Here is a 12,335-nt window from a genome sequence, read left to right as displayed (position 1 = left end):
CACGCGCGCTCTTATTCTCTCTCTCAAAATAAATAAACCATAAAGCTGTTTTGAGATGTAATACCGTAGTCTCAAGTTAATGAGCAATTTTGATTAACACTTAAGTGAATTTTTTTTGCTTTTTAAGCTTTGCCAACCCCGTTTATTAAAGAGATCGCATTCCTGTAGGCAGTAGTTAGCGCTGTCGCCCTTGTTTCCTCACGGAGAATTTCAAGGTGTGTGAGAGCGCCCCACCCGCTCCCGCCGCCCAGCCACAGACCAGGCTTGCCCCTGCCGTCCACTGCAGCCCACCCCAGAGCGTCTTCAGAGGGGGTCCCCGGCATCGTGGCCTTTCATCCGTAAACGATTTGACGTATCTCCTGAAGATGGGACTGTTTCCAGCAGAAGCACAGCACCACGGTTAATACTGACTCTCCAGCAGACCATGTTTGTGACCCCTGTGTGCTCCGTTCTCAGGGGTTGTCGTGCGTCGGGGCGCAGTGTGCAGTCAGTCTGAAGCTGTTTTCCATCTGACTTACCAGCTGTGCCTTTCCAAGTGTTTAGGATCTGGGGGTGCTCTCTCTTGGGGTGCTTGTGGACGAAAGGGTTATTGGGGTAGTTACGTGCTTCAAGGCCTGCGTGGTTCTGGAGCCAGAAGTGCAGACGGCGGGAGCCTTGGGGGCCAGCTGGGCCACCCCTCCCCACCTGCGGTCACCGCAGACGCATCCCTTCTAGAACCTGCCCTGTTCTCTTGTGGAAAATCACAAGCACGTGTACAAACAGCGTGGGTGATGGAGCACACCCACCCGGATCCTGCTCCCCCTCGGAGTTGGCTGTTTGCGCCGCACTTTAAAATTTCCCTTCCTTGTCGTTCACTTGAAGGTCTTTCATGAGTAAGAATTCGTGGTTTTTGAGAGTGAAGTAACACAACGCAAGCAATTAGGCGTTAAGAACCCGCGTCGCTGTGTGTCTGGAGGAGGGGGCTCCGCGGGTCAGTGTTGAGTGGGTGGGGGGACGGGGAGGAAGGCTCCTTCCTCTGGGGCCTTTGTATGTCTCTCACTGAAGTCCTCAAACATTCTAGGGGAGGACTTTGAACCACCTAAGCTTTCGTTACAGTGGGTTGAAAGTCTTGTCACAGCTGCCGAGTGGTCAGAGGTGACGCCCAGCACAGAGCAGGCGCCCGGTAAACCTAAGAAGGAAACAGATCCCGTCACTTGCTTTGTGAGAAAAGGCTACCGTGTACGGCTGGGAGTTTTTAGAAATACCTTTTTATAGTGGAGCCGCATCATACGTCTGACTTGTACCAACTCAGCCACGTGCTGAGCCCAAAAAAGAAGGAAAACCCCAAGAGGAAGTGCCCCTTTACCAGTGCAGCGGCCCTGGATGCCGCTCTGGGCGTGCTCCTCGCGAGACGCGCGTGGCGGGCCAGCCTCCCCGCGCCCAGCGTGCACTTGAACGGCCCCCTTTGACAACGCAGGCGTTGCCGCCGCCCCCAGAGGCCCCTGGGCGTGAGACGCGGCTGCACCGGGGAGGCCGCCCCGCAGCTGGCGCTCGCGTGGACGGCGGGGCCGTGGGGGCTCTGCTCTGTGCCTCCAGGTACCTAAACGTGCGTCACCATGTTCACTTTTCCCAATAGCTTCATTTGCTCCAATAAGCTTTGCGATCAAGGCCAAAGAAAATGACCTCCTTCCCCTGGAAAAAAACCGTGTTAAGCTAGATGATGACAGTGATGATGATGAAGAAGGCAAAGAAGGCCAAGAAAGTTGTAGCGGCACCGCAAACACGACCCCGGCAGTCGCCCCGCCCTGTGCGGTTGTTGAGGAGAAGCGGCCCCAGCTAACCCAGGAGGAGCTAGAGGCGAAGCAAGGTTTGTCAGCACGTTTTACACCTTCTTGAAAGGCAGGCAGTGGCACAGGACTAGCCTCCTAAGCCCGCAGCACTGGGACGGAGCCCCCAGCCGGGGCACGGCAGGACCTGGGGGCAGCTGGTGCTTGGTGCACGCGGAGAGTTCTCTGTTAGAGCGGTGGGCACTGCCCTTCCTAAGCTCCGGATGCAGCGCCCCCGGCGGCTCGTTCTAGAGAGCGCGTTACTGGGGGGTGGGGGCCGCCTCGGGTCGAATGCTCAGCCCGTGATCCCGGCTCGGCTGATGGACCCAACTAGGAGATACCCTTTCGTGAGGCCTTCTGCCCACAGACAGGCCCTTCGAGAGGACGTGGGCCGGAGCTGGTTTCCAGACTGGGGCTTGTCTTCACAGGTCACAGCCTGGCCACCGCCGGCCCCCGACCACCAGCGGTGTGTGGGAGGGCCTCTCACAGTCTCTTACCCCTAAATAGTTCTGTTTTGCGCTACAGCAGTTAGCAGCTCCCGTCTGTCCTAACTGGTTCCCGGACGTTGCTTTTCCTGCACGTGCACAGACAGGTGACACAACATTTCCAGGTGGCTCCTGAGCGGGCTCAGGCCAGTGCACCGGGTCCCCTCGTGCACGTACCGCTGCGCACAGAACCGTGTGTCGGGACGTGCTCGAACGCAGCGCCCCTTGTCGGGCATGAGCGTTAGGGACCCGTGTTCACGAGAGCCTAAGGCTTTCTGAGGGTTTCATGACTCCGACTCTCCCTGGTGTGGAATCCCATCCACCTTCCGACTTCGATTTTGAGGGTGAAATATTTAAAATCCTAATAGTAAGCATTATGAACCGACTGCCTCACAACTGAGCCTGCCTGGGTTGTTTACTTATCCTGAAATTTGTGTCACGTTAATCTCTTAGAATGACCGCCTTGTATCCCGTGACCCTTTCGCTGCTTGTGAAAACTAAGATAGCCAGGTGTTCGTAGAACAGCACTTGTTCTAAACATCACTTTTTCTGTCGTTCGTTTCTCAAGCAAAGCAAAAGCTGGAGGACCGACTGGCGGCCGCTGCCAGGGAGAAGCTGGCCCAGGCGTCCAAGGAATCGAAGGAGAAGCAGCTTCAAGCAGAACGTAAAAGGAAGGCAGCTCTGTTTCTGCAAACCTTGAAAAATCCCCTGCCGGAAGCGGAAGCCGGAAAAGTTGAGGACAATCCTTTCAACGTGGAGGTGAGTGAAAGTCCACATCAGCATCGCGGGTGAGAGTGGGCGAATGGGGCGTCTCTGGCCACTCGGGTCCCCAGCCCGAGAGGGGGCCGTCAGCAGACCCCGCTCTTCTGCGGGGGCCGGCGTGCTTCCGCCGTGAGTTTGGGGAAGACCCCGTCAGGGTATCCTGGGCCCTGGGCTTCCCCGGGGGGGGCGGGGGGGACAGACTCCTCCAGAGCAAGACCTGTGACGTCTCGGGTCCACATCAGCGTCAGTACTTGAGTTAAAAAAGAAAACAGGCTGTGGTCGCTCCCGCCGTTTCTGGGGAGGGCCAGCACCTCTGCCAGCGTCGCCCTCTGCTCCCGCGGGCTCGGCACGTCCACACACCAGCGTCCCCAAAGTGTCTTTTGTAGTGGCCTTTCCCTGGAACGTAGAAGCAGTCCCGCACTCTTTCCCTTCGGTTCCGTTGACGTTTCTGAGAGCCCGAGGCCGTTGTTCAGAATAGGTCTTGGCCGCATGCAGCCGCTTGGTTTATTTGTTTTGCGTGGAAAACAGCTCACGGAGTTCAGGCCTCCCTCCTCCTGTTGAAGGCGGAGCCCGCGCTGTCTCCCCTCAGGAATCGGTCCGGAGCCCTCAGGCCTGGCGGGCGGCCTCAGAGCCGGGGTCGGCGAGGAGGGCAGGGAGGGGTGGGCTCCTGCCGGCTGTCCTCGGACCGGCCTCGAGTGTGCGGAGGCGTGGGGGTGCCCAGAGGGGTGCCGGGACACGGCCACCTCCGCTCCTCTCCCTGCACCCCCGAGGCGGGCCACCGGGTGTGGGCCCAGGTGCCCCCAGTCCTGGGCTTCGGGGAGCCACGGCCCTGTGGTGACGGGCCCGGGGAGGCCCGGGACGTAACAGAAGTTGTGCGTGCGGCAGGGGAGCGGGCGCAGGGGGGCCCTGGGTGCACTGCCAGTTGCCTGCGTTGTCCGTTGTCCCGGTGTCGTTGGTGCGGCGGATAAGAGACCGAGGTAACGGCCGCCTGCATGCGTGGACTCAGCCGGTGCCGCTACACGCTCGCGTCTGTTTCCCAGCGACGCTGTGTTGGAATGCAGGCTCCGTCCCGGCCAGAATTCCTCGTCGTCAACGCGGTTTTTCCCAGCCTGCCGTGTTGCCTGGTCACGGCCCCTGGTCACGGCTCCCTGTGAGCACGAGACAGGCTTCCGCTTAGGCTTTTCTCCTGTGTCTCTTTCTACGCGGCCTCGCCCACCTGCCGGGTTTCCAGCGTGTTTTACGTCTGCACGACGTAGAGATGGGTGTTTATGCTTCCCGTTTGGTCACCAGGTGGATCTTCTTGCGCATCTAGTGGGACAGATTGTGGGTCCTCAATGATTTGAGCAGGAGTGCAGCGGTAGTAGCAGATGGTAATAAACGTCTAACTGCTTTGAAACAGAAATGCTTTAATCACACTGGCAGTTGTCATAACCGGGATTCAACTGGACGGTGATCTCAGCTGAAAGCGGCTTCTGGGGACAGGTTACCCTGCCCGCGTGTGTGTTCTGCGCGCACCCCAGGCTCAGAGGCGGCACGCCCGACCCCTGCTGAGCGGGAGTAGGATTGTCTCGTGCTGGGGACCTGAGCTCAGCGGGAGCAGGTGGCACCCCGGGTCTGTGTGAGCGGACGTGCGCGGGACAGCCCAGAAGGCCCCGGGCCGGAACCCGGCAGCATTTTGCTGTGGCTCATCTGCCCCAGGGGTGTTAGCAGGGTCTGCTTTCGCTGTTACTAAAGCAGGGCACGCACGTGTCCAAAACGTTCAGGTGCGAGGGACAGGTACAAAATGGAGAGGAAGTTTGGTTTCCTTCTTGTGTGCTGTTTCACGATTCCTATGGAAATTTCCATTTCTTACTTTTATTTTAGGTTTTTATTTTACAAAATAAACATACGGTTGATTATTATAGTTCCTCTTAAAAAAATTGTTTTAATGTTTATTTTTGAGAGAGAGAGAGAGAGAGAGTGCACAAGCAGGGGAGGGGCAGAGAGAGAGGGAGAAACAGAATCCAAAGCAGCTCCAGGCTCTGAGCTGTCAGCAGAGAGCCCGACACGGGGCTCAAACTCAGGAACTATGAGATCGTGACCTGAGCGGAAGCCAGCCGCTCAACTGACTCAGCCCCCCCAGGCACCCCTCGTTTGAGCCCTTTTGAAGCCCCCTGTGCCGTGGCATGAAGCACACTCCTCTCGTGTGCAGCTGTCACTGCCCTCCGTCTCCAGGACTTTTTCATCTTCCCAAACGAAACTGTCCCGTCAACCACTGGCTCCCGGCCCCCGGCGCCCACATCTCTGTTGTCCGTGTCCATCAGCCAGGCTGGTCCTGGGGCCCTGTGAAAGTGGGAGTCCTACAGTGTCTGTTCCTCAGGGACCGGCTTCTTCGCTTCACGGAACCTCCTTTTTCCAGGAGCATAATGCTGCATCGTGTGTGTGCGTGCGCTCCATTTCATTCTTTGTGGGTTCTCACGGGAAACGGATCTATTTCTGTGTGTAGATTTAAGTGTCGCAGTAACAGGACCGGACCCTACACGTTATCCTGGTTTTTCCATCCTCGAAGAGCTGTTTCTGTCCACATCGGGGTCGTGCTCGTTGAGGATTTGATGGATGCATGACTGCCCGGCCTCTCCCACGTCGGCCCTTAACCTGACCCGGTCAGTGGTGGGCGTGCACACTGTTCCCGGGGCCTCGCTACCGTGACCGTGGCCACGGTGCTGCTCTGAGCCTGGGTCCTGTCTCGCGCACTCAACTTCGGTGCGCGTGTCCATGGGGCGGATGCCGGGCTGTGGAAACGCTTTTAAGTATCTGCTTTCGTGCCCCCGCCAACACCGCTTATCACCAGCCTTTGATCCTCGTCCGTCTGACGGACGGAAGGATGGCAACTGTGAGGGTTAGCTTGTGTGTGTTCGCCGCGGGGGTGCTGAGTGACTTCACGGGCCCGGTGGCATCTTCGGCCCCGGCCCCGAGAGCCGCCTTCAGAGCCTCCCCTCGTTGCCTCCTGGCTGTCTGCCTGTCTCTTCTCTGCCACCAGTGTCACAGACGTTTCTCTTTGTCCACGGGACTCTGCGCCGCTTGGAACCACGTTGGTTTAAGGAGCACGTGGCTGGACACGATGCGTTCACCACATCACTCACTTTGCCACTCGTTGCACAGGCCGCCTTGGAGCCCAGCCCAGCTCACACTTGCACGCACCGACCTGCCTGTCAGGAGAGGGCACGTTATGTATCTGGGGGTAACCTGAAATGATGTCCTGAGGTGTGTTGATTGACGGGGGCGGATACTGACAGAACGCTAAGTTTTATATGAGTTTTGTGAGACATAAAGATCCACGCAAGTGGTGCTTAGAAATCCCCGTGAACGTCTCACTTTTGGGGTGTGCGTGTGCTCTTAATTCAAAATGAAGGGAAACCGGGGTCTCCAGTTTGAACCCCCCTTGGGTTATGCAGTCATCTGCACAGTGACAGCACATTTCAGGACACCTTCTAGACACCAGCAGTTTGTTCAAGTTAATGATCCTGCTGGGTTTACAGGCTGAACAGGAGTCTGCGAGGAGGTGGGAACAGGAATCAACCGCGCGTGCTGAGCCTCTGTTGTTTCCAAGGCACCGAGGCCCTCCGGAAGGTGACTTAGAAGCCTGTGTCTCACCCAGATGCCCACACAACCCCCTTTGTCCCCCAGGACAGTCTAGCGGGGCACAGAGCAGCCAACACCAGATGAGCCGTGGGTGATGCCTGGGCCCCCGGGAGGCAGAGGGGCGCACGGCCTGCCGAGGGGAGGGGGGGGTTTGGGTGGGGCCTTGAGGAACCCTGGTAATGAGAGTTGACAGATTGGGGGGACCCTCCAGGGCCAGCGGCGCTCAAGTGGTGGCGGTGGGTGCAGCGCAGCGAGGCCCTGACCAGCACCGCGTGGCACGGGGTGGGGGTGGGGGGGGGGGTGGTTGCAGGAGCCGCGTGCTGGGACCAGACTGGGACGCGGACGAGCAAGAGCGGCATTTCCGTGGGAAGCCCGCAGCGGCCACAGCGCAAGGGCAAGACACGATGGCAGTCCGGGCAGCAGTGCCCGAGGCGGGGACCGCACAGAGAGTCCTCCGGGAGGGAGCACCGCCGGTCGGATCAGGGCAGCTGGGTGGCTTCAGGAGAGAGGGAGCGCGCTGCGAGAATGACGCGCAGCCGAGGTTTCAACGTGCGGTTTTAGAGGACGCGATTCCGAGCCTGACATCTCGAGGCGTGTGTGGAATTGTCCCGTTTTATGGTTACTGTAGTGTCGTTTCACACGTGAGGCTTTATCTGGAGATGCGAGTTCGTCTGGTTTCGAGCAGTTCGTTGTGCCGCGGCAGGACGGGACTGGCTCGCTACTGAGCCGCTTAGCGGGCAGGTGCTTACTTCGCTGTGGTTCAGGGACTGAGCCGCGTCATTTCCGGGGTTACTGGAGGGGCGGGGCAGGGCAGGCAGTCTTGAAATTTCTCTCCGTTTCTCACAGACACCACTCAGACCAGCCTGTGCACTGCCTCCCCCGTGGCGGCTTGCCCTCTGGTGCTTTTTGCTGGGGTGTTAACGTTCCACCCCCCACGAGACGGCTCCGCTGGCTTGGTGCTGCCCCGCGCGCACCCGTGGGCACCCCTCCCGCAGCCCCGCGCGCACCCCTCCCGCAGCCCCACGCGCAGCCCTCCCGCAGCCCCGCGCGCAGCCCTCCCGCAGCGCTGCGCGCACCCTTGGGCACCCCACCCCCCCGCAGCCCTGCGCGCACCCGTGGGCCCCCCCCCAGCCCTGCACACACCCATGGGCACCCCCCCGCAGCCCTGCGCGCACCCCTCCCACAGCCCTGCACACACCCGTGGGCACCCCCCACGCAGCCCCGCGCGCACCCCTCCCGCAGCCCTGCACACACCCGTGGGCACCCCGCAGCCCTGCGCGCACCCGTGGGCACCCCCCCCACAGCCCTGCGTGCACCCCTCCCGCAGCCCTGCACACACCCATGGGCACCCCCCCCACAGCCCCGCGCACACCCGTGGGCACCCCCTCCCGCAACCCTGCGTGCACCCGTCTGCACCCCCGCCCCCCAGCCCCGCGCGCACCTGTGGGCACCCCTCGGCTACTCGTTGGCTCATTGATTGCAGTGCGCAGGGCGGCCTGGCCGGGTGCCTTCTGCAAGCAGAGCAGGGAGGTCTGGCGTCAAGAGGTATGTGAGCCAGGCGGCGGAGACTCTGGTTAACCCAGGAGCGGCAATCACGCGCGAAGCCGTTACTTTCCAAGACACACGCTGTCCAGTACGGTGCACGGTGGCCGCTCGCCATCCGTGGTTATTTAAACGTAACCTAATAGGAATCAAATAAAATTCAAAATTCAGGTCCTTGACCGTGTTAGCCACATTTCAAGTGTTCAGTAGCCACACGTGGCTGACGGCTAACTGCAGGGGACAGTGCAGAGACGGCGTCCCTACCGCTGCAGCGGAGTGCGGACTAAACAGCTAGTTGTTTTATTGTGTGGCTGCTGTGGTTGCCCGTGTCAGAAACCTGCCCCGCTGCCCCCACGTGGCTTCAGCAGCAGCAGCAGGACGTAGTGGTGCTCACACTCTGAGTCGTGAGGGCAGCGATGCCCCGAGGATTCCTCTCCAGGCACAGCCCCCCGCCGACCGGCTGTGTCCTCCCGCCGCGCCACCCACGGCCCGGGACCCTGCTCCACACTCCACGCTCACGTGGACGTTCTGGACAGCTCGACCTGGGTCGTGTGCTTCTCCCTCAACCTGGCACGATGACCAAGGAGATGGAACGTTCTGGTCTGTCTCCTGCTCAAAGTGAGCCTCCTCCGGTATTCGTGATGGAGGGGGGAGGAGGCACAGAGGGCCGGCGCCCCCACAGTGTCTGCACGGCTGCCAGAGCGGCTGCCAGGCTGCGGAGGGAGCCGGCGTCCACTGCTCACGTTCTCCTGAAGGGGGTGGCCCGCTCGTCGGGGTCCCTGACACATGCCGACACAGAGCCTGCGCCCAGCACTTGCGCCCTGGGACCTGCTGCTGGGCTGCAGGGACTGTGCAGGTGGTGTTTGTTACCCTTTTAGTCCTTCATTCTCAAGTCTGATTACTGGGTTTCTGAATATTCTCTTGTTGGTACCTGTAAGCTGAGGTCATCACAGTGAATCCTCTCCATTCAGTTGGGCAGAGGCCCCCATACTAAGGGTGAAGGATAATCGTTTTATTAGAATAAGTAGATCTCCTGACTTCGGCTCGGGTCACGATCTCGGGGTCTGTGAGTTCAAGCCCCACGACGGGCTCTGTGCCGACAGCTCAGAGCCTGGAGCCTGTTTCGGATTCTGTGTCTCCCTCTCTCTCTGACCCTCCCCCATTCATGCTCTGTCTCTCTCTGTCTCAAAAAAATTAAAAAGGTTAAAAAAAAGTTAAAAAAAAAAAAACAAGAATAAGTAGATCTCCTGAGTCGATTACGAGGAATGTTGAAAATGTTGGCCTGATTACCTGTTGCATCAAAAGGAGCAGTGAACTTCAGGCACAGTGGGGTACTGCGATCACAGAGAAGCAGTAACGATGCTCAGAGGGAGGAGTTCTCGGGTCAGCAGTAGGAATATAAACAGAAACCCAGCCTGTGAGCTGCCGGGCACCCTCCCTGTGTCTCTGGCGGCCTGGTGCCCGGTGACCGACAGGGCCACATGCTCCCACCCCTCCTTGGAGGGCAGCGCTGAGTGCCGCGGCTCTGTCCCCTGCGGAGGTCCCCCCAGAGCAGGCTGCTGGCTCAGGCCGGAACGTCTGCCTCGGCTTCCCCGGGAGCCCCCTGCCCAGGCTCAGGAAGGACAGATTCTGGTTGTGGCCCCGCGCCCACTCGCCTGTCACACGGGCCCTGCGTGCCGTCCCGGGTGCCGGCTGCCAGCTCGATCCCTGGCTTCAGTCTTGCCCTTTGCACAACTTGTGTCCCTAATTTATCGGGAGTCTGAAAACACACCCCAAGCTGGTTTTCCCACTGCGCAGCTGGTGTGCCACCAGCCGGCACAGCCAGGCCCTGCCCCGCAGCAGGACACGGGGGCCGGGCGGAGCCCCCTCATCCGGCCTCTAGAGCTGCCTGGCGTCCTGCACGGTTTCTTGCGTTCTCGGCTTGCAGTGCCGTTTATTCTGCCCAGTGCCAGAGCAGACGCGGGGGCTCTTAGACATGGAGGTGGTTTCCTGTCGGGTGTTGAGATGGGCTCCCTGAGCCAGCACAGGCCGAGCCTTACAGACATGCGGGCATCGCTGCCGCCTGGAAGGCGGGGAGTGAGGACCAGAGCGGGCAAAGCAAGGTCTGTGCCTTCCTCCCAGCGGCTCCCGGTTCCTGAGTTACTAGACGTGCAAGAACCCGCTTAGGCAGGGCGCTTTGGGAGCAGGGGGGTTCTCGAGCCTCTCGGGTTCTGCTCACCCAAGGCCAGGTGGGAGACAGAGCCAGGAATGGCCGAGGGGTGAGCGCATCTCTTCGGATGAGTGCCTTGCATTTTCTCTTCAAGACAAGGAAGCAGGATAGCTTTAGTAGGAAGCGCTGTCCTGGTCAGCCTTGTCCCCACAGAGCACGGGGACGCAAGGAGAGGAAGGGAGTGGTCGCAGAGTTGCACCGACCCTCCCCCCCGTTGGGCTGCAGCACCTGCCTGGCCTTGTTCCCAGAGTCTCCCACCCGAATCCGCAAGGCGCACGGTGACAAATCTCAGGGTGCAGGATTCTGTGCGTGTCTTGAGGTGTAGCGTTTAATGACTGCAGGTAAAGGTCATTCAGAGTGAACTGGAGAGTGACCCTGCTCGGGGACTACGGGTGGGTGGCCCCCGGGCACCAGGACAATGGGAAAGGAAGGTTTCAGGGGTTCCAGTTTTGATGGGTATTTTTTTTTTTTATAAACTCATTTCTTCATTTTACAATTTGATGTGGACAAACTAATGTCAGTGGAAGTGGGATTGCCGTCTCGTGTTTAAAGGTCGAGCACTATTCCGCTGTCCAGATGTACCACATGGAACCGGGACCCTGACGCCCGTTACAGAGTGCCGTGACATGGGGCCTCGGGCGTGCGTCTTGCACACTTGGGTGGATGCTCTTCAGAAGAAATTCCTAGAGATGGCATTACCCTGGGTGAGGCTCACAGCTGACGGATCGCCCACCTCCCGGTCTGTGTGCAGGTGTTCTTTGCAGTGGGGATTCTCTCTGCGTCGGTTCACTTGGATAAAGGCATTTATGGTGAACAGGAGTCTGTCGAGCGTAGTCCTGTGCCAACTCAGCACGTGAGGAGCCTGGCGTGTGCCCGGGGGGTTGTCTGGTTAACGATTGCTGTGTGAACTGTGTTCTCCCCGGGGTCACCGAGCCGTGACAGGCGTGCAGCACCACACGTGTGCAAGGTCTCCGGCACGATGACTTCGCTTAGATGTGTTGCAGGATCGTGACCACAGTAGGTGTAGTTAATATCCATCAACTCACACAGATACAGGGTGGAAAGAAGGCAGGGTTTTTTCTTTTGACAGAGTTCTTTGAATCAAAGGGATGTCTTTTCATTCAGATCTTCTTTAAAAATTATTTTCAGACTGGTGTAGAGATTCATAAAAGCCTAATCATAACTGGAGGCTCAAGAATCTCTCTGTTGATGCGAAGTCACGATTATTTATGAAGGAGCAAGTGCAGCTCTTTTCTTAAACAGTGTCCTTGGAGCCACGTTCCCGTCATCAGATCCATCACCGCCGGGTGGGGCTGGCGAACGACCATCTGGGGAGACCGTCGCTCATACGCTTGGTGTTTACAGAGCCACCATTTCCCTGGAGACACTGGGGCGACGTTTTAGAGCCATAAAAAGGGACGTGGTCTTCTCTAGGAGATTCTAGTACATTATTGGTGTGAATAACGTGTGTGAATAATTTCAAGCCCAAGTTGAAGCTTTATAAAGATGCGTTCACAAGTGTCTTGTTCTCCTTATTAACATCTGGAGATTTTCTTTTGTTCCCAGGAAACCAGTACTGGGCCCTGTCCTCTACTGACTGGAGGCAGACCTCTGCCAACTTCAGACATCAAACCCCCCGAAGGGCCCTCCAGCAAAAGTAAAGACCCCCCGAGAGAAGAAGAGAAAGAGAAGAAAAAGAAAAAGCACAAAAAGCGGTCTCGAACAAGATCACGCTCCCCCAAGTACCACTCGTCATCCAAATCCAGGCCTCGGTCCCACTCGAAAGCCAAGCACTGTCTCCCCAGTGCCTACCGGACGGCGCGGCGCTCCAGGTGGGTGTGCAGGGCGCTCCTGGCACGGGTCTGCTGTGGGTGCTGTGTCCTCCGTCCCCAGAGTGGCAGGCCTGGCAGA

At 58.8% G+C, this 12,335-nt stretch overlaps 1 protein-coding gene across 4 annotated transcripts in view; it reads left to right on the top strand.

Annotated features, from left to right (window-relative positions):
- SFSWAP (splicing factor SWAP) overlaps nucleotides 1-12,335 on the top strand; it is a 69,505-nt gene that overhangs the window by 39,052 nt on the left and 18,118 nt on the right. For all 4 annotated transcript variants that reach the window (XM_047827055.1, XM_047827056.1, XM_047827057.1 and 1 more), the window contains 3 exons: nucleotides 1,616-1,846; nucleotides 2,859-3,049; nucleotides 11,991-12,256. In XM_047827055.1, the coding sequence (XP_047683011.1) occupies nucleotides 1,616-1,846; nucleotides 2,859-3,049; nucleotides 11,991-12,256 (688 nt within the window). The remainder of the gene's footprint in view (nucleotides 1-1,615; nucleotides 1,847-2,858; nucleotides 3,050-11,990; nucleotides 12,257-12,335) is intronic.

Source organism: Prionailurus viverrinus, chromosome D3, assembly GCF_022837055.1.
Source record: "Prionailurus viverrinus isolate Anna chromosome D3, UM_Priviv_1.0, whole genome shotgun sequence".
NCBI lineage: Eukaryota > Metazoa > Chordata > Mammalia > Carnivora > Felidae > Prionailurus > Prionailurus viverrinus.
The sequence above is the reverse complement of the archived record's forward strand: the minus strand, read 5'-3'. Positions and strand labels throughout refer to the sequence as shown.